This window comes from Dipodomys ordii, unplaced genomic scaffold, assembly GCF_000151885.1.
Source record: "Dipodomys ordii isolate 6190 unplaced genomic scaffold, Dord_2.0 Scaffold2, whole genome shotgun sequence".
NCBI lineage: Eukaryota > Metazoa > Chordata > Mammalia > Rodentia > Heteromyidae > Dipodomys > Dipodomys ordii.
In genome coordinates this window covers 21742416-21768483 of record NW_012267218.1, presented here as the reverse complement: position 1 = coordinate 21768483, position 26068 = coordinate 21742416, and the positions used below count along the sequence as shown (strand labels likewise).

At 38.5% G+C, this 26068-nt stretch overlaps 1 protein-coding gene across 1 annotated transcript in view; it reads left to right on the top strand.

Moving 5' to 3' along the window:
• The window catches only part of Gpatch2l (G patch domain containing 2-like), a 46913-nt gene that overhangs the window by 7868 nt on the left and 12977 nt on the right, over window positions 1–26068 (top strand). The window contains 6 exon segments of the mRNA XM_013016721.1: window positions 9365–9541; window positions 10655–10734; window positions 12394–12461; window positions 13740–13779; window positions 15424–15509; window positions 25531–25625. Coding sequence (XP_012872175.1) covers window positions 9365–9541; window positions 10655–10734; window positions 12394–12461; window positions 13740–13779; window positions 15424–15509; window positions 25531–25625 — 546 coding nt within the window.

The window sequence follows — 26068 nt, the reverse complement described above, 5'->3', positions numbered from 1 at the left end:
TGAAGAAGATCTGGATCTTGGTAAAGTATACCTGGCTGCAATAGTCACATTGTTGAACCTGTAAACTGGAGAAGTTGCTACCTCTGTTCATGGCACCATCTGAGTGAAACTAAAAAAGGTAATTTCTTAATTATTTGTTCTTTTACCATATGTAAGTGATTTTGGAATTGAAGGAGAAAGTTCTCTGAATGACCACTTGGTCATATGTAGAACTTTGATTATATATGGTTACAAAGATTCTACCTATACCTAGCAAAAGATTGGGAAAACAAATAGTAAGAGCAGAGATGTCTTTAGGTAGTAAATTTAGGCATGGCATATTACTTTTTGTTTTTCTGAATTCTAAACAATTTTTCATTTTGTTACATGTATGTATATAAGTATGTTTGTATGTATGTATTTATTTATTTAGACAGGGTCTTGCTGTGTAGCAGGCTGGCCTTCAAGTTATAATTTTCCTGCTTCAGTCTCTTGAATACTAGGATTCAGATGTGTCAATACTCCTTGATAGATATAGATATATAAATAGATGTAAAAGACACCTCTTATTAAACTCCTTGGTTAGTATAATTTTGCATGGGAAGGGAAACAAACCAGGGTAGTTGCTTTCTAATACCAACTTTTGATTAGAAGTGATAAGTAAATTCTTTGCCTCTTTATTGTAATTTAGCCGGAATAAACTATTCGTACTCAATTCTAAATGTACATTGTCTCTTGTGGTTTGGAGTGAAAAATGATTAGCTAACACTCAGGTCAGAGGAGGAACTGAGGAGCTTTCCTTTTCTTCCAGCTGTCAGAATTTGGAGAGATTTGTCTTGTTGAAACTAGAAGTTACAGCCGGGTGCCGGTGGCTCACACCTGTAATCCTAGCTACTCAGGAGGCTGAGATCTGAGGATTGCGTTTCAAAGCTAGCCTGGGCAGGAAAGTTAGTATTTTCAGAAAAGAGTTCTGAAAGATACTGTATTACCTGTTGCTGAGAAACTCTTGCTCTAAGGTGTCATTACTCTAAACAGGACCTATTTATTATCTTCTGTTTCTTGAGTTTAGGTGTCTAGGAGTGGTTTAGCTGGGTGGTCCTTACGATCTATAATATAGTTACAGTCCCACTGTTGAGGGTAAGGGATAAGGAGCTGTAGTCTTCTCCAAGCTCAGCTGATGTTGAAGACTGTTCCAAGATAACTCAAACTGCTGTTGGTAGATCTTATTTCCTCACAAGGTTGTAGGGCTGAGAATCTCAATTTTCAACTCGTCTTCATTTAGGCCCCTCTACAGCACTGTCGGTGTTCTCAAGACATGGTAATTGGCTCTTCTTGAGGGAGTAATGTGAGAGCTGTGTGCGGGGTGGTGAGTACAAAGTGGAAGCCATAGTCTTGAATCACCAAGTTTAAGAAGTTTCATACAGTTACTTCTGTCCCTTGGCACCATGTTAGAAGGACTGTACTAATGTGTAAAATAACTACAGGTTGGAGGCTGGTTACCACAGATAGCTATTAGCTGTCTGATTGTTTTCCCCCCTTAACCTAATGTGATGCTACATTTAGTTATAGAGCAGTAGTTCCTTGCCCCACTCCTATCTTTGTCTTTGATGATACATTTTCAAGACTCAAAGTGGATGGATTATACTGAACCCATGTGTTTTTTTCCCTATATGTTGATACTTATGGTAAAAAAAAAAGTTTCTTGGGTTGTTTTTTTTGTTGTTGTTCATTACTCTAGATCAGGTTTCTCAAGTTGGGCACTATTGACATTTGGGGTTAGATAATTCCCTGAAATGGTTAACAGCATCCCTAGTTTCTATTCACGAGGTGCTAGTACTTTACCCCTTCAAGTCATGACTATCAAAAATGTTTCCATGTGTGTGTAAAGCTTGTGTGTAGCTCAGGGCAGCACTTGGTAGAGCATGCATAAAGCCCTCCTGCACTGCGAGGAAAACAAAACAAGCAAACAACAACAACAAAAAACTCAAAAAACTTTCTAGATGTTGCCAAAAGACCTCAAGCAGGCCATGGAAAATTGCCTCCAGTTCACTGTATCTGGTTTTACTTCACTGTCTGAGTTTCAAATTGAGAAAACTTAGATTACAATATTGATCTTTTCTATAGAGCAAATATACAGTTTTAAACTTGAGATTTTTTTTTTTTTTGCTTATTTGAAAATGATAACCTTTGACTACCCCTAAAAAGAGCAAGCAGTTCATTTTCAGAACTTGAAAGGAAGAGCATCTTAGAAATGCAAACATTTCAAGTCAGTACCAAAGTTTGTAATGTTTGATTAGCAGTGTTTGTCCTGAATTATTTCAGTGGAGGGGTTTGAGTAGTTTTATTAGACTGAGTTCCTAATGTACATATGTGCAAATGAATACAGTGCTCAATCACCTGATCCATTGAGAGCACCTCTAATTACAAAGATGCTCTGGTGGGAAGATTAGATAGATGTGTGATAAAACAAAGGAAGTAAAATGTTACTGGCAGAATCTTAAGTGATGGGGTGTGGTGTTAACTACTTTAAACTGTTAACTGTATTTAAACATTTTTCAGAATGAACTATTGGCAGGAAGATCAGTCTTTAGAACTGCTAGTGAAGTTGACTTTCTTTACATTTCTGTTACTTCAATTGCAGATAGTTCAGTTGCTTTTTTAGTATTGTAAGTAGATAATATAATTGGTAGTTCAAAATTGGCTGTAATTTTGTCTTATTTAAAGCTTTTGAATAAAACAAACATTTTTGAGTGAAGAACATTGTAGAGAAGTATGAAGTATTACTTTTACTCTCATACAAATATTTTCATACATCTAAAATTGGATGGCTTTCTCAGTACTATAAGGTTAAATTCTAGATTTATACTGCTTATTATTTGCAGAATATTGGTTATGGGAAAGCATAGTCTCTACTTCTTTATTCCCTTCTCCCACTGTCTTGTCTAAGTGATAGTTGTGGTACTGGTTATACCTGTCTTATAAATACTTAACAAATTGCTTCTTCCCTCCCTCCCTCCTTCCCTCCCTCCTTCCTTCCTTCTTCCTTCCTTTCTTCCTCTCTTTCTTTTTTGCTTATAATGGAAGACATTTATTTCTTTGTTTTTTTATTGTTATTATAAAGGTGATGTACAGAGAGGTTCCAGTTATGTAAGTCTGGTAAAGAGTGTATTTGTTTTGGGGACAATATTAACCCCTTCCCTTGCTCTCTTCAAGTTTTTCCTTCTCATCCCCACTCACAAGTTGTATGGTTAATTTCCAACATACTGTCTAGTCTCAGTACCACTGCTAATAAATGCTTCTTAAATGATTAAATGAAGGTCTAGGAGAAATAGTGGAGAAAACTTTTCCCCTTCTTTTCCTGATAAAAACTCCAAATCCTCCCAATTTGAGATTGGATTTTTTTTTTTTTTTTTGCCAGTCCTGGGTCTTGAACTCAGGGCCTGGATGCTATCCCTGAGCTTTTTTGCTCAACATTAGTACTATAGAGTTCTACAGTAGAGCCACTGCTCCATTTCCTACTTCTTGGTGGTAAATTGGAGATAAAAGTCTCCGGGTCTTTTCTACCTAGGCTGGCTAACTTTCCAACTGTGATCCTCAAATACCAGCCTCCTGAGTAGCTAGGATTATAGGAATGAGGTATTGGCGCCCAGCGGGATTGAGTTTTTGTTTTTGTTTTTTTTGAAATAACGGATAAGTTATTTGCAAGGTAAATAGCTTTTTCCATGACAGTTTAGAAATAGTGTAGGAAGGTTTTTGTATACAAACTATTTAGAGGTTAGAATCTCATAAGGGATGAGACCAGGGAGTACAGGGAGGCAAAGGTAGGCATCGGTTTTATGAGGACAGGATCTCATTATCTGCTACCTGTATGGTCTTCTTGTTCCATTTCTGAAGATTAATAATGGCTAGGTTTCTGTCTTCTTGGTTCTGCTTCAGAGGACTACAAACAAAATGGACATGAGGTTGAATCAATTTTTTTTGTTTTTTAGTCACTCGTGGGCTTGAACTAAGGGCCTGGCCACTGTTGCTGGGCTGCTTTTGCTTAAGACTAGTGCTGTATGACTTGAGCCATGGCTCCACTTCTGGCTTTTTCTGTGTATGTGGCACTGAGGAATCAAACCCAGAGCTTCATGCATGCTAGATGAGCACTCTACCACAATTTTTTTTTTCTTATAAATGAGGAACAGTTTTTTTTTCCCCCCCTTGCCTAAGTAAAAAGGCTCATGGTTGAGCTAGGCACCAGTGGCTCATGTTTGTAATCCTATCTACTCAAGAGGCTAAGATCTGATCTCAGTTCAAAGCCAGCCTGGACAGGAAAGTCTGTGAGACCACTAATCTACATGGAAGTGACCCTGTAGTTTGAAGTGTCAGAGTACTAGCTTGAGAGAAAAAGCTCAGGAACAGCACCTGGACCCTGAATTTAAGCCCCATGACTGACAAAAAGAATAATAAATAACAGTTGAAGAATATATGTTTAATATGTATGTACAAGGCTCTGGGTTTGATCAACATAATAAAATGATATAAACCTTTTAAAAATTAAGAAAAAAGTAATGAACAGTACTATATGAGTAAGACTTGGTAGAGTTAGATCACTTTCTTCAGATTTGCTAAAAATACAAAAACATAATCATTGAGTTTATCAGCTCAATAAACACAGCACCTTGAACTCAGAAGCAGAAGAACGCAGTACTTGGTGAGGATGTCTTCTGAATTCCACTGTAGAGCCCTTTGCCGATTCTAGTAGTGTAGTTGAGAAATGACCTTTGAGAATCTTCTCTTTTACAAATACACAAGAAAATAAAACGAGGGCTGTGAATGTGGTTTAGTGGTAGAGTGCTTGCCTAGCATGCACAAAGCCCTAGGTTCAATTCCTCAGTGCCACATAAACAGAAAAAGCCAGAAGTGGCGCTATGGCTCATGTGGTAGAACACTAGCCTTGAGCAAAAGAAGCTCAGGGACAGTGCCCAGCCTCTGAGTTCAAGCCCTAGGACTGGCAAAGAAAAGAAAATGAAATGACCTATACAGAGGTAGTGTTCTTTTTTGGATCTTGCTGTGTCATCTACCTTGCATCTGTTGCTCAAAGACAAGCTTAAATGAGGAAAGCAGTGCAGTTAACTTAAGCAGCTCTTGAGGACCTAGTGTTGGCCAGCCATTTGGAAATGTTGCAAAATGTAACATATTTTCAGATTTTTGATCCAGGAATGTAGATTGGGATTTTACCAAGCCTGTTTCTTCTGTGGCAGAGTGAAGATGGTTGTTCATTCTTTTTGTTTCTTTATCTTCAAAGAAATTGACTAGCTTAGAAGGAAACTTTCCCAGTCATGGATGGTTAATAACTAATATTGTAAAAGATAGAGAAAACTTTCTTGAACCAACCAAATCAAATCCAGTGAAGATTGGGTGTAAGAGAATAATGTAAGATGAAGCAGAATCAATTATTAGAACAAAAGTTTTAGTTCAGTGACTCAAAAATGAAGATTTTTTTTTTTTCTGACTTGAACTTAGTATCTGATGCGTTCACTCATTGGTTAGTACTCTCCTAACTGAGCCATGTCTCCAGCCCCAAGTTTTTTTTTTTAAATCTTAATTTTTAACTTATAATTCCTTTTTCCAGAATTAGTCTGAAATATATGTTTGATATTAAAGAAGACATAAAATTTTGGAAATTAGAATTTTTGCCATTTTTTTTGTCTTTATGGATTTATTTGCTGCTTTGTAAGTAGAAGAAAACTTGAGGTCCTAGATGTCTTTGAGGTCAGGGGAAATACTGGGGTTTGAACTCAAGGCTCACACAACCTGTGCTTGCTAAGCTCCAGCTCAAGGTACTAGACATCTTATGATTGTATAGCTTATTTGAAAGAGATTCTTGGCAATATTTTTTTTTGGGGGGGTCCGGTTGTGGGACCTGAACTCTGGGCCTGGGCGCTGTCCCTCAGCTCTTCAGCTCAAGGCTAGCGCTCTACCACTTGAGCCACAGCGCCACTTCCAGCTTTTTTCTTTTTGCTTATGTGGTGCTGAGGAATCGAACCCAGGGCCTCATGCATGCAAGGCAAGCACTCTACCACTGAGCCACCTTCCCAGCCCCAACTGTGAAGATTTTTATTGACTATAATTTAAATGATCTTGCCTGGGCTTAGCTGCTCTCAAGAGTTATAGTTACCTCAACTTATTGTATCTTATGTTGGCTAAAGGAGTAGTGGCTATATACAACATGGACTTCTTATGGCAGAGACATAAATGCCAAATTACCAAGCCAGACTGTGCATGTATATTTAAAAATTTTTGCCTTAAGTCACAACTGCTAATATTCTGCTATTTACAGCAAGTCATATGAACAGGCCCAATGTCAGTAGGATGAAGAAGAATGATTTGCCTAAAGGGGAAGGCAATGTGGAATTGAGTGGCAAAAGGCAAAGAATGTGGATGAATCATTCTAGTACAGGAAGGTGATAATGGAATAATAGTGCAGTCTACCACATTGGATTGAAACTCTCCCCGACTCCCTTTCTTTTGAATTTTGCTCTTCTGTTGAAGACTACCACTCCTGTATCGTAGCTTTAGCCTAAAATTGCAGTTTCTTCTTTGGCTCTAATAACCAATCTTTCCTTTTTTCCAGGTGTAATAATGGTAAAAACTCTGCTGTGCTGATTCTGGGCTTCTGCCTCCTTTGGTAGTTTTCTTGTTCTATACACTCGTACCTTTATAAGTAGTCACATCATTAAAGTGTCCTTGAATATCTCATTTAAGTGTGCATTTTTCATGAGAAACATTTTGACTGACAGTCCTTACCTTTTTGTGTGTGTGTATGCTTTAGTGGTCCCTTGTGCCTATTGACTTTAAAAAACTATCATAGGTATCATATATCATAGGTATTGTTTAGTGTTTTCCACTGAAGCTTTCCAAAGGGAGGAATTATTTTATTACTTTATAACTATGATACCTATCACATTGCCTGCTTTCTAATAAGCTTCTAATAAATAACGAGAAACCACGATAGGGAGAACACTCTCCTTTTCTTCTCCAGACAACATTGTACGTAGAATCCCAAATTAGGAGAACATCTGAATCTATCTGCATCAAGATGCTAGAGGAAGTAAAGGTGGGGAGCCTGATCACTTACCCTCTTCCTTATTTCCTGGCAGCACTCCTTTTAAGTAATTCCTGCATCAGGCATTATAGTGAATTCATGTTGAAAACTTTTGGTCTAGATCTTACAATGTTACAATGAATCCTGTAGCTTATACTGGTTATGTAGGGGAAGGACTATTTTCCACATGTTTATAATGTATCCCAGTCAGTTTTACCCCCTCCCTATTTATCTTTCTCCTTTTACAGAACAATTACAGTGGGGCTTGGACTTAGGGTCTGGCTGTTCTTGAGTTTTTGAGCTTAAGGCTAGTGCTTTACCACTTTGAGCCACAGCTCTACTTCTAGTTTTTTGGTGGTTAATTGGAGATAGGATTCTCATAGACTTTCCTGCCTAGGCTGGCTTTGAACTGGGATCCTCAGATCTTAGCTCCTGAGTAGCTAGGATTACAGGCGTGAGCCACCCACACCTGGCCCATTAGTCTTATTTTCATACTTGCAAATAATCTTGACCCAATGAGTCCTTTCTCTATTATTGGAAATCATGAGTAGACACTTGAGAACTAAAAAAAAAAAAAAATCCAGCTATAGTTTGGCATTAATCATCAGAAAAACTGATCTGAGTAGATAGTCTATTTCAAGAAATATTCTAGGGAGAGTTTCTGGGTAAGAAAGGAATGAACATGGAAGTAATCATGGTTCATCAGTAGTCAATAAGATAAGATGTTCTTAGAATAGTGTTTTTTAAACAAGGACCCCAGACCAGCTTAGTTTCATGAGGAAACATGTTAGAAATGCAAGTTTTTGGTCTTACCCACGCCAAAATCAGAAATGGGGGTAGTGCTCGCAGTTGGTGTATTATGTCCCATGTGTTGCAACCTTTTTCTATTTCCCCCTCTATTATAATGAGTGGTATTTCTGGTGCAAGGTAAACATTGAGGTCTTCTCTTTTAGAGAGACAATTGTTTGTAGTTTGTGTTTATATTGGACCACTTTGAGTAACTTGTTAAGTGGCAATATCTGCTGCTATTCACCAGAGTGCATCTTTTACTGCCCCTTCTGGAGGTTTTTACTTTAAGACTTTCACTACCCTGGGTGATAGTGGCTTCATGTGACTGTCATGTCCTGAGGGGCTTCTTTGGGGTCCAGTATATATTAGAGACTGAATGTACTGTGGGCTTCTTTCGATGTTCTTGTTATTTCCTTCATCCTTGCAGTTTTGAAAAGGTGATGAGGCAGCAAACAGGAAGTTACCTTCCTTATTCTTATCTGTCTTATTGGTAGGAATAACTTTTTTTTGGAAACTGAGAAGCTATTATAGTAGCTAGTAGGAAGAGGTTTGAACCAAGAGTCTAGATAGATGGGTCTAGTTGTGACTTTATGATTTATAAACAGCATAACTTTGGCAACATGAGATCACTTTCTGAAAATCTTTAGAGAATTATATTGTTAGTTGAACAAGATACCAAGGATTATTAAACAAGGTAAGGCAAACATATTATGAGAAATGTAGCTACAGGAAAAAAGATACACCAAAAGACAAATCACCTTCAGCAGGAGTAGGACTAAAGTGACCTTGTGGCTGTGAACCCCTAAATTTGTATTTAGTAGGAAGAACGGTAAGGAAGACAGTTTATTTTTTGTGGAAAAGACTTCAAGCTTTGTTAACCCAGCTTTAAGTTCAAATTCTGGTGTCTTCATTTAGTAACTTAACTTGACTTCTCTATGGACATTAGAAACCTTGTTATAAGTTGGAATTAATATAGGGATTGGAAGGGATTACATATTTACAGTTTAGTAAGGAGTAAGCAGCAGCCTTACTAGTTTTCACTATTAGAGCAATCCAGTCTAACACAGAATAGCGTTCATGTGACACTAATTTGGTATCTCAGTTTTCATTGAAATTTTATTAGGAAGAAGGGCCAGAACAATTTTTGGTACTTTATTTGAAAATCTTATCAAGCCAGGCACCAGTGGCTCATGCCTATAACACTAGCTACTCAGGAAGCTGAGATCTGAGGATCATGGTTCAAAGCCAGCCTGGGCTGGAAAGTCCATTAGACTACAATAAACTACTCAGAAAAAGCCAGAATGGGACTGTGGCTCAAATGGTAGAGTGCTAGCCTTAACACAAAGAGGCTTAGGAACAGTGCCTGTGCCCTTAGTTCAAGCCCCAAGACAAGCAAAACAACAACAACAAAAAATTAAAACTGTAGCACTGAGAAGACATCCTCCTATTTGCTTTTTCTTGGTGCATGTTGAAATTCCAACTTATGACATGACCTATTTGCTTTAGGGGATGATGAGCAGAGTGATTGGTTCTATGAAGGAGAATGTGTCCCAGGATTCACTGTCCCTAATCTTCTACCCAAGTGGGCTCCTGATCACTGCACTGAAGTAGAAAGAATGGACTCTGGACTGGATAAACTTTCAGACCCCACATTCCTTTTACCTTCCCGGCCAGCTCAGAGAGGTGAGTTTGGAGGAGACTAAAATGTAAAATATAATTTATGCTTTTATGGTTGTCTTTGCTCAAACATGCCTCTAAATACGCACCAGTATCTCAATTGTGTTGCTATGCTAGGGATTTTCTAGAGGATTCTTGAGCCTCAAAGCTCAAACTTGCAGTTCTAGCTAATTCAATCTATGGAGATTCTTGGGACATATATTAATAGGGCATTCCTTAGCCTTTGTTGCCAATTTGTGCCAGATTTAGGAAGCCTTACATGTAGTGGCTGCTCATCCTTCTGTGTAGATAATAGATTATTGAGAGTTCATTGGAAGCTCAGTGAGAGATTTTTTTCTTGTAAAGGAATAGATTATCATAAGAACATTCACATACAAGGTGTAATGGCATTTTTACATGGATAATTTAAAAATTAAAAAAATACATTTAGGATCATATTAATGATCCTGTTATCACACATTTCAGCACAAATGCATATCCTTTCCTTTTGTTTTTCCTTCATTTATAAGGTAGCAAAGTAGGGTAAAAAGCCTAAGATATGGAGATGTTATTGTGGTAATAATACTCTCCTTATACAGTCTATTAGCTCTGTGGTTGTAACCAAGGCACTTCAATCCCTAGGGATGTCAGGGTCATTGCTTAAGACATGACATTGAACAAGACTCTTTTATACATTTCTTCAGCTCAGTAAATTTATAATTCTAGGAGTCTCTGTAACAAGTACCAAATATTTGTTGAGCATTGTAGGGTAGTCACGATTATACTGAGAACTGTAAATTTCTATGTAGGATTTAATTTTTTTTTTTTTTTTGGTCCGGTCGTGGGGCCTGAACTCTGGGCCTGGGCACTGTCCCTCAGCTCTTCAGCTCAAGGCTAGCGCTCTACCACTTGAGCCATAGCACCACTTCCGGCTTTTTTCTTTTTGCTTATGTGGTGCTGAGGAATCGAACCCAGGATCTCATGGATGCAAGGAAAGCGCTCTACCACTGAGCCACCTTCCCAGCCCCTCTTCCTTTCTTTTGAGATAGGAACACTTACATAGGCATAGGCTACCCATGCTTATGAATTTTGTGTGTTTAGTAACTGAGACTTTTTTCTTTCTTTCTTTTATTTTTTTAGGGTACCATGCTCGCTTAAATCGCCTGCCAGGAGCTGCAGCTAGATGCCTCAGGAAGGGACGAAGAAGGCTGGTTGGGAAGGTGATAGCTCTCATGGTTTCCTAGATGCTATGGGAAGGTGGCATTCCCTATGGGATTTGTGTGCCCTGTTGACAACTAAAGGTGCCACAAAATACCTGGAGTTAATGAAACCAACTGAATGTTTGGGGGACTGAATGTGTGAACAGTGTTATGTAGGATTTGAGAGCCTTCCACTTCTGTGGAAGTGAGTCAGTTTAGGGGTCCCTTTTGCATGTCTGAAAGTATCTAGAGTCTATTGGACATGCCTCTAATGATTTCAAATAAATAGGATAATGTTTACTTGTTTAATTCATCTTCATCACCTTAAAGGAATATTTGTCATTTCTAGCAGAGGTCACCGCTCTTCTCCCCCCATCCCTCTCCCCCATCTTTCTTCTCTTTTTCTAAATTGTAACCATAAATAATGAGTTTCATTCACAGCTCCCTGCCAGTGAGCTGCTAATTACGCAAAGTACTGCTTGTAATTTACACAGTAATAAACTGTAAATTTAAACATTACGGCATTTTAAGTTAATAATTTTTCTGCTGTAACAAATAGCTCATTTTTCACCCATCTTTTCCCTTGGCTCCTCTACTGTTCTGTGTCTGCAACCAGTAGGCATAGCCATGAGGGATGAGGAATATGAAGAATGCAGTATGTGAGCCCTTTTCATTTAGCTTCACTCCCTTCTACAATCTGACCTCCAAATTAATATGTCTATAGCCAGTTGTTCGCTAAAATGTGTATCCTAATGTTTAGGCTAATCCATATACATAGATGAATATAGATAATAACATTTACCAGAAAAAAATGAGTTTTATTTTAGTAACAAGCTCAATGTTCTTGACATTTATGTTCATAACTTACGTTCTTTTGTCTTAGCGCTTACTCATATGTGTGTAACTCTTATTCATATATGGGTTGCTATGCATTCTTAGGTACTGTGATAACTATTCACTATAAATGTGTTCAAGTTAAATGAAGGATGAATGCCTTCTGCCACTTTACAATTTTTGTAGGTTATTAGTTTTTGAATTGCTTGTGGTATTATGGGTAAGCTTTCATATTATCATCTTGAGAATACTGAATTTACGAATCAATTTTATTTTTACTCTCAGATGATGTATAAGGGACAAAATTCATGGTGATAATTCTTTGTAGGTCACAAAAGTCCTTTGATGTGTATACATTCATTCAACAGATATCTCGTATTTGTATCCAGCATAAAAGATACATAAAGATAGCCTTTTATATAAGCCACCTGAATAAGCATGTCCCCATAGAAAGGCTAATAGAGCTATAATCACATAATTGATGAGTCTGATATGCTGGCCTGCCTAAAAAAATTGGCTACTGTGAGTATATATAGGTGTAATCCCAGCACTCAGGAGGCTGAGGCAGAAAGACAAAAAACATTGGTGGCTGTTGAGTATTTCTGAAGAAGTGGTTCTACTTCTACACATAAGCACACAGGCAAACAGACGCACAGACACACACACATACTCAACATGCTGTTTTTAAAAATTGACATTTGACAAATGCATTTGAAATCTGCATGGCTGGCATAGTTATGGGAAGTGTGAGCGTGTGTGTGTGGTGCACACGCATGTATGTATATGTTCTGTGTATATATTTGGTTCTGTAGTTGGCTAATATTCTTGTCCTTCTCTTAATTTTAGGAAGCCAGCATAAGCACTCTTGGTACTGAGAGGATAAGCCATATCATCAGTGACCCCCAACAGAAAGAGTAAGTCCTTAAGTATTTTCTGGCTGTCCTAACCTGTACCTTAGGAAGGAAACAGGAAACTTTTATGAAATCTTAGAAACTGAACTACAGCGCTGAAAGAGAACTGAAAGGTTTTTACTTTGTGCTAGTTAAGATGGCCAATGTCTTAAAATCATGGCAGTAGTTTTCCTTTCTAGACTAGTTTTTATTTTCTTGCCTTTTTTAAATCTCTAGGTTCTATGTTAGTATACATCACTAAGGATGTTATATTTTTAACTCATTTTTTTTCTTTCTCTCTTTCTCTCTTTTATTTTGTGTGAGTGTGCACCAGTCCTGGGGTTTGAACCCAGAGCCTGGGCACAGTCCCCGAGCTTTTTTGCGCAAGTCTGGTGCTCTACCACTTGAGCCACAGCTCTGCTTCTGGCTTTTTTGCTGGTTAATTGGAGGATAAGAATCCCATGCACTTTCCTGCTTGGGGTAGCTTTGAACAATGATCTTCTGATCCCAGCCTCCTGAATTGCTAGGATTACAGGCATGAGCCCCCAGTGCCCAGTTGTTTCTCAAACTTTTTTTTTTTTTGATTGTTCAAGGTAGGTGGTTGCCTATTCCTATATTGTTTCCCATTTTTAGGCCTCTTTGTAGAAAAATCTTTTTCCTATATTGTTTCCTACTTTTAGGCCTGTTTGTAGAGAACTCTTTCTACCTTACTATGTGAGGACAACAGCAAACCTTATGTAGCTGCAGAAGAATCATCTGTCCCTTGTCATGATAGCTGGGCCCTACATGATTGACTCTCTATAATTATTGTCTAGCAACCTTCACACTTGGTCACTGAATGATTCCTCACTGGGAAAAACCTAAATGCCTGTTGAATAAATATATATGTCAAAGGAATTTAGTGACTTACAAAAATTGTTAGCCTGTATTTTGTCCCTTATATAAGATGATGAGAATCCAGTGACAGTCTAGTATCTAGCCCAATGTAATTTTAAATTTACCAACTAAACAAGATGTGCGTGTGGAGTTGGAGTTGGAGTCCTCTTGTCACTGCATAGCTGGGAGTATGCTGCTTTTACAGTGTAATCTTGCGGTTATTTTAGCTGGTCTAGTTATTACATTCAGTTGCAAGTCTTTTTCCTTTAGAGAGCTACATTTAGTGCTGATACAGTATCTCTCCTTTTCTCCTCTAGTTGCATTTTTTCCCATTTTCTTCTATCTTCATTCTACTTATCTTTTCCCTTCCATAAATTTCCTATCTTTTTATTGCTTTCTTTCCTATTATTCTCTCCCTTTCCTTAGCTTCTGGTTACCATCAGCTGGAAAAAGAGAACGAAATCAGGTAAGATCACTTTTCTTTGTCATCTTTATTTTATCATTTGATTTCCTTTTCTTTAGAAAGAATAAAGCATTGGCTTCTGATTTTCCTCACATTTCTGCTTGTACACATGAGGTAAGGGTATCTTTTTCCAAGTGAATTGGATATTCTTGGAGAATCACTTTCCAAGAATATTCCATACTGATAAGAACTGTACCTAGTTCCCCTCATTTGGTTCAACTGTGATAATCAATTTGTTGTATGTAACACCTTCAAGAGAATCCTGTTTTTATTTTAGTTTTGACCTTTGCATTAAGAAAGCATTCTCATTTGTGATCTGCGTTATCATTTAGTTTAACACTAGAATTCTATGCTGTTAGGTCCTTTTAAAAAACTTACTTTTTTTGTTTTTGGCAGTTGTAGGATTTGAACATAGCTCAGGGCTATGTCCCTGAGCTCTTTTGTTCAAAGCTAGTGCTCTACCACTTTGATCCAACAGCTCCACTTCTGGTTTTTGAGTGGTTAACTGGAGAGGAGAGTCCCACAGGGACTTTTCTGCTGGTGCTAGCTTTGAACTGTGATCTTCCGATCTCAGCATCCTGAGTAGCTGGGATTACAGGCGTGAGCCACCAGTACCTGGCTTTTAAAATACTTTTGCAGTTACCTTCCAAAAGTTCTTTTAGTCTTAAGATGTAAAAACTTACACATTTTTATTTTTATTTTTATTTTATTTTATTTGTGAACATACTGTACAGAGGGGTTACAATTGCATGGGCAGGATAATGCGTACATTTCTTACCAAGCATTGCAGCCTCCTCCTTTGTTTACCCTTCACATCACTTCCCAGCCTCCCCGAACTTACACATTTTTAGAAAAAAATACTGGGAAAAATTCAAAGAAAGCTAGAAAACATAAAGTGGGGTGCTTTCATATATATTATATATGTATATTATATGTACATATACATACCATTTAATCCTTACAATCTTTGATTTGGTTTGTTATTTTTGTTGCTAGAGATTGAAGCCAGGGTCTCCTGTATGCCAGGCATCAAGTTTACCGCTGTACTATACTCTCAATTGCTCACAAATAACTCGAAAGCAATATTTTAGTCAGTGTCTTCTAAAATAGGTAGGACTCTGTAGATGAAGAGTAAACCTCAAAGGTTGTTTAATTTTAAACATGTGTCAGTCCTGTGGTAGATTGGGATTCAAAGATAGGTATTCTAATTCCCATCTAGTTTTGATTCTACTTTACTATGCCACTGGATTGTGCTAACCAGTTATTCTTAGAAATATTGCCAGGGTAAGGGAATGAAAAGGTAATTTAGTTCTTAGCTTTTTAGGAGAAGGATTTGGTAATCATTGAACTTACGTTTCTACCGTATCAGTTGGGAAAGTACTATCTTCTGCCATTTAAGTAATTTTTATGTATTAGGAGATGTGTATTAGTTGTTGTTTAACAAAGAATAGGGTTTTTTTTTCTTCTGAAGTGTGCCATATTCCTGGTCACAGTTGGAAAGCACAGCTTTATCAAATGGTGTATCTATGTTTAGTATGAAAGAAGAATAGAACAGCCAAAGAGAAAAGTAATCAAATAGTAGATACCCTTTGGGAGCAGGTCTGGTCCCTTTAAACTTTATTAAAATAATCTTATTTATTCCCACAGTCTAATCCTCTCTCTCCCCTTTACTCCCTGGATGTTCTTACTGATGCTTCTCATCGAAGATGCTCACCAGCACACTGCTCTGCCAGGTAACTCTTCTGATTTACAATGTTTATGGACAGGATCCAGTTTGATCCTTATAATAACCATTCAAGGTAAATAAACGTTGCACAAGTGAGAAACAGACTAAATAGTGAGTAGTTTCCTGTGGTCACACAGCTGCTTTGTGATTAAGTCTCAACTGTGACCTAACTCTTCTAGCTCATATTTCATATTATTTCTGTTGCTAAAAGCCCCTCTTCAAAGAACATTATTAATGTCCCTTGCCATGACCTGTAAAACCCTGCATAATCTGATTTCTGCCTACATGGCCAGCTTCCTTTCATGTGTCTTTCCCCTTCTGTGAGGGAGAGATTCAGCTACATCAGGGAGTACCATTTTATTCTTCAAAAATAGCCATTCTTTCCCGCCTTGGACCTTTACTCTTGTTCCCTTTGCCTGGAAACTTTTTAAGCTGCTGCTCACTTCAGCTTACCATGTTACCTCCTCAGAGGACAGCTCAGACCATTAGGCCATCTGCAACACTCTCTGCTCATTATGTATTTGTTCCCTTCATTGCTCGCATAGTCTTTAATAAATTTGTGTATTTCTTTCTCCTCCATGTCTCTGTCACCAGAATATAAACTTCAAAATTCAGGTCCTTGTCTTACTCCCCAGTAGATCACTAGCACGTGGACTGGCATTTCTTACACATTCACTATCTTTCAAATGAATGAAATTTAGATGATAAATAAATATGGTTTTAATGACAGCATTCTTTAGCAATGCTGTTGTGCACAAAAGAATAGTTAATAGGCTGGACAGTAGAACTATGATTATTTCTTGTAGGGAAAAGAATTCCTGAGAGTCTGATGATTTTTTTCTTCCTAATAAGTTAAGTAGATATGTTCATAGATTGGGGTACAGGCTCTACAAAGAAGTTTTCTTTTTATGGATACATTTAGAATAGACTGTATACCATAACCTATTGCATTGATCTGTCCTTTTTTTTCTTTTTTTGTTAGTTATACTCTGGGCCTGGGCTCTGTCCCTCAGCTCTTCAGCTCAAGGCTTAACGCCCTACCACTTGAGCCACAGTGCTACTTCTGGCATGTGGTGCTGAGGAATTGAACCCAGGGCCTTATGCATATGAGGCAAACACTCTATTACTGAGCCAACTTCCCAGCCCTGCCATAGATCTGTCTACAAGACAAGTAGCATTTCAGTAGAGATAGTCTTTTGAAAAGAAAGACCATCATAGATGGTGTTACTAAGAATGTGGAAAATTAGGGCTGGTGGCATGGCTTGAGTAACCAGATAGGGTATTCCGACATTAGCACCACCCAAAGAAAAAGAATGGAAAATTGCAGGGTGATATAAACTATCACTTTGAGGCTTTTTCTTTAGTAGTAGTGCTTATTTTTTGTTTATTCATTCAGTATTCACTGACTCCCTACTAAGTACTGGGCCTTTTGTTTAGGAACTACAGCCTCAGGGAAAGGCAGGTATGGAAATTGACAATTGCAATAAAAGTCTGTTTCCTAATTATGTGAAGCACAGAGGATGAGCTCCTAACTCAAGCTCTGGGGAGGTTATCTTAGAGGTGGTGGTGTTCAAAAAGACAAGACTTCAGTCTGTAGGAAAGCTGTCCCGTAGCTTTTTGTTTTGGCACCAAAGTAATGCCTGTGAATATTCTTTGGGAAAATGATATGAGTAAGTGCCTGTCAAGTCCAATGCTCAAAGTGATTACCCTCCTCCTTTTACTTCAGCTACCTAGAGCTGGGCTGTTGTACTAAGGCCAGTATCTATGTTTCTCTCAGGTTTTCCCTTCAGAAGCCTCACTTTGATTGGACACGGTGGCAACAGCTTGTTTCTTGGTGTATCTCATTATCTGCATCATTACTGTCCTCTTACCTGGTGGTGTTTGTGACTGGACTTGGAAACCTTAGAAAGTCCCAGTGAGCTTCTGGTATTCATGGCTCCAGGGAAATACTGCTGTTGATATAGATGGTTACTAAAAGAGAGAGAATGTGGAACATTAGAGATTGTCTTTTTAGTCTTACTTCTAGACAGCATTCTTAGGATTGTGGACACCAAATGGTTGCATGCATGAAGGTTTTAAACTTAGCATTTATTTATTATCTTCTCCTTAAAAATTTCTTTGTTTTAATTTAAATAGTTATATTAGTCTAGTGGTACATATTTATAGTTATGGGTATGTATTACATCTATAACAACTCTTTCCTCACATTTTTAATCAGTGAAGGTACACATCAGGTTTGGCAACAACTGTTCTGTGGGAGGTGATAAGTGCAGGTGACCTGTGTACATTTTGGAAAATATGAATCAGGAGGCACTGACCTCTTGGGGCTACCCCTCACACCTTTGAAATAGGGGAAAGAGGTCCTTGTCAGCAAAGAGTGAGTGGAGAAAGAGTCTAACTCTAGTGTGGGAGAATATTGAAATCCAATTAGGAACTAGGCTGTGAGTTTTGCACATGTAAACTAACAATAGTCTGGCTTCTAAGAGAGAATGTAAAGGAACCAGTGGTGGTAGAGAAGCAGCAGCCAAATGCCTCATTAAAAAAAATGTTTCAAATAGAAATTTTATCTTTTTCTTGTCCCATTTTAATTGTAGTAGGAAAAGCTTTCTTTCAAGGCATCTGGGCAGCATTGGGAATTTTACACCCATCATTAGAGTGTGTGTGTGTGTGTGTGTGTGTGTGTGTGTGTGTGTGTGTGTGTGTGGTGACTATGTTATCATTAATGGTATAATTTTATTTTGCAAAGAGAAAAGTGTTTCCTGTTTTATCACAGCTTTCCCTGAGGAGGGCTGGTGTATTAATTTGCTGTATTGCCTCCTGGCTGTTCCCAGGCTGTTTTTCCTCTTCATCATGGAATTTTTAATGGCTCTCATGCCTCTTGGGAAGCATGTGAGGAAGAGTTCCTCAGGGAGTGCTTTCCTTTTTTCACATGCCTATAATTACTCTCCTTTAAGAGCACAAAGAGTCTGATAATCATGCCTGAACTATGAAGGTTCCCTCCTGCCAGGGTACTGAACTGAGACTGTTTCTTGCCTGAACACTGCCAGTTGCACTCTATTCAGTGCCTGGCATCTGCATGCCAGCAAGGCCACCACAAGACTCACATACAGCTCCTGGGCCAGGGGCCACAGAGCGTGTACGTGTGACCTCAAGGTACTCTTACACTGCTGTAAACAAATAATAGGGTCATAGTTTTAAAGTGACACAGTTTGATGTATTATACAGCTAAGATGGCAGAAGGGGAGTTTTGTGATTGTTGTTCTAAAGATTTGTAGATTTACAAGTATTTTAGAAATACCACTCTAGAAATAAGTTAAATTTGATGGATTTCAACCCTGTCTGCACTTCTGGGGAAGCAAAAGCATCTATGCTGGACCCCACCTCCAGATATTCTGATTTAGTTGGTTTGGGATGAGGTCCAGCATTGGCATTATTTTAATTCTCCTCAAGCGACTAATATGAAGTCAGGGTTTAGTATTGCCTCCATAAGAGCATGTGATTTTATTTTTTATTTATTTTTTGGGGGGGGTCCGGTCGTGGGGCCTGAACTCTGGGCCTGGGCGCTGTCCCTCAGCTCTTCAGCTCAAGGCTAGCGCTCTACCACTTGAGCCACAGCGCCACTTCCGGCTTTTTTTTTTCTTTTTGCTTATGTGGTGCTGAGGAATTGAACCCAGGGCCTCTGGCATGCAAGGCATGCGCTCTACCACTGAGCCATCTTCCCAGCCCCGAGCATGTGATTTTATAACAGGTACTTGGTGACTGGCTTAACAGGGACTTGGTTTCATAATTAGCACAGGTTCTTTGCTTTTGTATTTTGAGCACAATTCCTTAATTCCTCATTGGGGGAGGAGTGGGGGGGGTAGAGTTTGCCCGGAGAAGCTGCTGCAGGTGAAGTTGAGTGTTGGTGTTTGGCACAGTGTCATGTGTGTACTTACTGATAAATAGGAGAGTGAAGGTCAGTGGGGGGATGTGGACAGTTGTAGAATTGGCTGCATATGTGGATAAAATTGGTAAACCAACTATTTTTATTGTATTGTTTTGGTTGCTGGTTTGTAGTTTGCTATTATAATACTCACTGTTAAGAATTGCTGCCACTCTAACAGCAGATGGTGTGATTGGTGTTCTGATAGACACAGTGGTATTGTTGTCAAGGGCACTAATTTGTGATAAGACTAGACCCATAGGCAGCTTTCCCAGAATGAGAGATTGACTGTGAAGAATAGCTTTTCTTACCCTTATTGCCTATGGTAAACCATAGTTAGAACTTATTATTTGCTACACTGCTCTGTATGTTGCACAAGTCACTGTTGTTTTGAGTGTTTCTTGGTAGTTCTGAGTTTTTTTAAATTTTTTGTGATTTCTGTGGTAATTTGGTAAGGCCCCACCCTTTTCTACTTGTACTTTCTTTTTTTTTTTTTTTGTCGGTCGTGGGGCTTGAACTCTGGCCTGGGCGCTGTCCTTCAGCTCTTCAGCTCAAGGCGAGCGCTCTACCACTTGAGCTACAGCGCCACTTCCGGTTTTCTGGTGGTTTATTGGAGATAGGAGTCTCACGGTCTCTCCTGCCCGGGCTGGCTTTGAATTGTGATCCTCAGATCTCAGCCTCCTGAGTAGCTAGGATTACAGGCATGAGCCACCAGCGCCCGGCTTACTTGTACTTTCTTTAATTCTGAAATAGCAATGCACTTGATTGTAGCTTATTTTCATACAGATCTTTTCTTTTATAAATAACCTTTTCACTTAAGAAATATTATTTTCGGGGCTGGGAAGGTGGCTCAGTGGTAGAGCGCTTGCCTTGCATGCCTGAGGCCCTGGGTTTGATTCCTCAACACCCACATAAGCAAAAAGAAAAAAGACGGATGTGGCGCTGTGGCTCAAGTGGTAGAGTGCTAGCCTTTAGCTGAATAGCTGAGGGGACAGCGCCCAGGTCCAGCGTTCAGGCCCACGACAGACGCCCCCCCCCAAAAAAAAAACAGAAATATTATTTTCAATTCCAATAAGGATGGCAGGTACAACCTGATATGCAAATGTTATATATTTTCTTTACTGAATAAATACAAATTTCCTGGTTTCCTCCTATTTTTTTTCATTATCCATGAGATGTTGGCAGATACACTATGAAAGTAAGAGCATGGATACTAATATGAGATAGACCCACAGAGGAATCTTGATTTCCCTGGGCAAATACTCGACCTCTCCATTCCTCAGTTTCTTCATGTTTAAAATAGAAACTTCTTACTGGACTAGTGGGTATGAAAATGCACTAATGCATATAAATATTTCAGCAAGTCTGGTAACCAGTAGTATTTTTGTCATACAGTTAATTTCCCTCTTCTGTCCTTATGATGATGACAGTGTTAAGACTGAGTTGGCTTCTGTAGTAATTTGCTAGTAAGGTGTCATACAGATACTTGAGGACCTGACATGGCCTCAGATGGACTGTAAGAGGAGTTATTTGGACAGTGTTTGAGTGAAAAAGTGAGACCTTCCTGTCCATTGGAGAGCTGATAAATGATAGACCTAGCTCATTGTAATTCATTTTATCTGTTCATAAACATTATGATCTGCATATCAGAGTTGTGTGCCCAGCTGGCTGTGCCACTTGACAAGGAGTTTCAAAGAGCAAGAAGAAGACTCAATTCATGCTATTAATTTTGACCTTTGGAGCTATAATAAACAGCCTCAGGTTTTACCCCCAGGGCTTGGGGGAAGGGACCTTTTATTAGTCTTCTCTCTGGTGGGGATGCTGTGATGCATAGCAGCTCTTACTAACCTCTTTGGTGCCTTAGTTTCAGCTATGTCTGAGGAAATGCTTTTGCTGTGATGTTGTCTATAGGCCCTCTGAGCCTATTGGAATCTCCCTCATTATGGTCTTTTGTCCTCTGTTGGAGGGTCTTACATATAGCAGCTCTCAACTGACCACATCTTACTGCTCATGTGAAGGGATGGAAACATTTTCTTCCTCTTTTTTTTCTTTTCTTTGGGGGGGTCCGGTCGTGGGGCCTGAACTCTGGGCCTGGGCGTTGTCCCTCAGCTCTTCAGCTCAAGGCTAGCACTCTACCACTTGAGCCACAGCACCACTTCTGGCTTTTTTCTTTTTGCTTATGTGGTGCTGAGGAATCGAACCCAGGGCCTCAGGCATGCAAGGCAAGCGCTCTACCACTGAGCCATCTTCCCAGCCCCTTCATATATTTTTTTATACTCACCTTTCCAACTGATTTGAAATGATTCTGCTTCTGTGGGTCGCATGACACAGCCTCATTATATCCTTTCTACCTTGGCTTAACTATGGAAAGTAGATTAGGGTTAGCTTTGAGTTAGAGCCATTAGAATTACCAGGGTCTCTTCCTGCTAGATAAGCTACCTCTGTTCCTTACGGTAATTGTGATATTCAGGTTTTCTGTCCCTCACTGCTCATGGTTCATAAGGCCTAGATCTTTCCCCTTGTGCAAGTCTGTAAAAATCTTTCCCCAATTGGGTGTTTAATAAATGTCAGTCAACCTTGAAGATAAATCACAAGTGAGTGTGGGGTCTCCCTTACTTCCGTAGGTTTAATTCCCTCCTTTTACCCTTGCACTTGACTTCATCTTGATTACAGCTCACTGTCTCAGATTATTAGGTCTCCATTTGTAAATCAGCCTTCCTGCCATGCAATGAACCCCTTAGGGCAGGTAAGTCTTGGCTTGGTTGTCATGTATTTATCCTATCATCATCCAGTGCAGTGTTTTACATGGGACAGGCCCCCATAAATTTTTCTTAAAAGTAATTGAGGTAAATAAATTAGTTACTAAAGAAAATAATTGGAATATATGACATGTAAGACCTTTGGTCCTTAGAAACATCTGTTTTCCCTTGTTACTTAAAAAAAGTATAGCAAATAAATACCTCTTCCTACATTGTCTGATTTTTATTTTATACCCCCCAAAAATGAACTTTTCCATAGCTGTAAAAAAGGAGTGATTTTGAAGGTGAACTGTTCCTTAAATTGCTTGCCATTGGCTCATAAAGCTTTTTACTCCTTAGGAATAACTCTCAACATCTTTGTTGTAGACCAAAAGCAGTCACTTCAGTTATTTTCTGCCAACATCGGTTCTATTAAACATGCATGTATTACTCAAGTAACTTTTCCCCTAAAAGTACATTCCTGCCCCAGGGACATAGTGATCTGCCGGGTTTCCTAAGTAACACTGCAGTTTGAACAGCTCACCTGATCTTTTCCTTCGTTGCAGTGAAAGCAAAGTAGAAATGTTATGCATAGATTTAAAGAATACACTTTGAATTAATAGTTAATCTTCAGCATTCACCTTCACACAATAAAAATTTAGTGACTTTCTAAAGGAACAATTTTTTAGAGTGTTTGTTGTTTTTAATGCTACCTCCCCTTCCCCCACCTCCATCCTTTCCTGCAAGTGCCCCCATGGTCTACAGTGGGACGGTTTAATGCTCTTAGGGAAAGTACTGGTCCAGACAGACTGAAAGATCTTGGGTGGAAAGTATTCTGGCCTGAGGGAAGATTGTCCCTGAGGCCCAACTCAGAGGAAACAGATGAGTAAAGCTTGTCTTCTCTTTAAGTTACTTGCTCAAATACTGGAGAACAATATTTGTATCTAAATGTATCTTCATTTAGTCATTCTGTTATTCTTTTTTTTCCACTGGCATATATTGTAAATAGATTTCATCCCAACATTGCCATACATATGTAGAATGTGCTTTGATCATTTAATAATTCCCCCTCTCCAGTTACTATCTCCTGTTATTTTTTAGACTAAATTTGTTTTTTTGTTTTTTTTTTCTTTGGGCCGTTTTTTTTTTTTTTTTTTTAAAACATATACCCAGACTGACCTCAAATTGGAAAGATCTCCTACTTTTGCCTCCCAGGTGACTAGAATTGTGGATATGCACCACCCTGCCTGGTTTGATTGTTTGTTTTTTAACTCAGTAATTTCCTTAGTAACTAGGTGCCATTAGAATTATCTGGGGACGAGTTTTAAAATAAGCATCGTATTGATTGAGTGCCCACTTTTGCCCAACCTATTAAATAAGGATCTTGGTGGGGCGGGCATGTATATTTTGTAAAAGCTCCTTAAGCTAGCAACCACTTGCTACTCCAAATGAGTGTGAGATTTTAGACATTAGCTTAACTTGTACAATAGATTTTTTTTAACCCTAAATAGCTAAAAAGCTCTTCTGAAGCTCTTCCCACTAATGCATCTCTCAGGTGGAAAACATCTCCTTAGGTTGTAAACTCTGAAACCAAAAAGAAAGAAAAAAGTCCTAATGACAGTCATGATACATGCTTATAATCCTAGCACGTGAGAGGCCAAGGCAAAAGAATGCAGAGTTCAAGGCCAGGCTGGGCTATAGTGAGTCCACACTATAATAACAGAAACAAAAACAAAACAATCAAAAAATAAACAACCCAAAACAAGAACTTTATCTGTCTTCTTTGAGTAGTTTGAGTGTTTCTTTTCTTCTCTCTCCCAATCTTGATGAGGTAGGGGCATAGAAAAATAATGCTTTTCATGTACTCAATCTAAAACATGTTATTCTGCCCACTATGAAATAGCTTTTCAACATGGAGATAGTCTTAAGAGAAACACTTGAAGAGGAAAGCATTTTTACAGAGTTTAAGGAATGTACACAAGTTTTCCTTATTGCTTGTCTTAGTTTGCCAGCAGTGACTACCAATTAGGAGGAGTTCATCTCATATAATTTTATTAATAAAGACTCCTTTTATGATCTATGTGTGTGTGTATGTATGTGTATATATATGTGTGAGAATCTTAACTGGAAAATGAGGGGCAGCACAGGAGGTGGAAGGTTAATGAAGAGGATGAATGGAATAACATGGTCTACTAGTTTGTTTGCTTGTTTGAATACAATGAAACAAAGTTGTTTTGCAAAGGGAAAGGAATGAGGGAGAGTAATAGAAGAAGGTTGGTTGAGAAAAATTGTTTATATGCATTTAAGTGCCACAATGAAACTCCCTTTTTACATCTAATGTATGCTAATAACAATTGTAAAATATACATAATATTAAATTTAGCATTTTAACTAATTTTAAGTGTTTATCCAGTTGACCATTTGATTTTTAGAATTTTTATTTTTACCAATTTCTGGTCAGCATGTACCTAATGAAGATCAGAAATGTGCCTTGTATGAGGTTGGTAGATAAGAAAATTATGAAAGAAGTGTAAATATGGTTCCTGTTCTCAAGATCCCTGTTCTTAATCTCAAGGAGATTAAGCCTCATTAAGGAAGGATGATGGATGTACACCAGTCAAATAATGATTCATGGTAGGTGAGGCTTCAGATGTTCAAAGCTTTGTGTAAAGGTGAGACTCAAGTTTGTACTTAATCAGGAGCCAGATCTGTCTAGTTTGTGAGAAAAGAGTAAGTGGGGAGCTAAAATAGTGAGCCAGTTATTCCGTTCATTATTTTTCAGAGAATCTTTGGCTTTTCTAGCATTGAAGAGCCCAGTGTATTGCATATAGCTGAAAAAACATAAGCTGTATAATGTTCAAATGATGGAATATATTATTAGCATGTAATTAATATTTTTAAAAGCCACAGTTACTTGTGATGTACACAGTATTAAAAATCTAGATATCTAGTGGAAGAAGGGTTAAATTTCTTATTAAAGTTCTATGCAAATATCTCTCTTCATGGAGCATTAAACTTTTTAGTATGTCATCACTTGGGAGTAGGTATTTCATTAGTAAGTTTAGAACAATTATGGTTATAGTTTTCATGAAAAATAATTGTGCAAAAATCAGCATGTGATGAAACACAATTTTATTGAAATTAGTTTTGAATGTTTGCTACTCTGAAGTCAGGTAAAAAGTTTAGAGTGGTATGTTTTATGGGTTATGATCAATTCTGAATAACCATGTGTCAATACTGTGGCTGACAGTGGTTCCCCTTTTGTTAGTATATGTCTGTTGGGCTAAGGATTTAATCTGGGCTGAGTTTAATGCCTTACAATAAGAATCACAAAGTTAAAACCATTTTTTTTCTTCTCATTTTTGTAGACAGGGAAACATACACTGGGGATCACCATGTACACGTGACATCAAGAGGAAACGGAAGCCTGTGGCCACAGCATCTCTGTCTAGCCCTAGTGCAGGTGATTTTTTGCAGCTTGAGCACCTACTGTGTGCTAGGAACTAAATTATGTCATATATAGGAGCATAATTATATCTACTTATATCGTTTTGTTTATTAGTTTGTTCTGGACTAGGCTTTTTCACTCACTGCCAGCACTACCAATCTATCACTGCCATTACTCTACCACTCTACACCACCTCCAATTCTGGCCTTTTGTTGGCTAATTAGAGATTTGTCTGCCTCTGATCCTTAGATCTCAGCCTTCCAAGTAGCTAAGAATATAGGAATATAGGCCTGGGTCATTGGCATCTGCCTTGTTTTATGTAATTGATTGAAAACTGAGGCTGTTAGAATTTCCCCAGTGCAGGCTGGGAAGGTGGCTCAGTGGTAGAGCGCTTGCCTTGCATGCCTGAGGCCCTGGGTTCCATTCCTCAGCACCACATAAGCAAAAAGAAAAAAGCC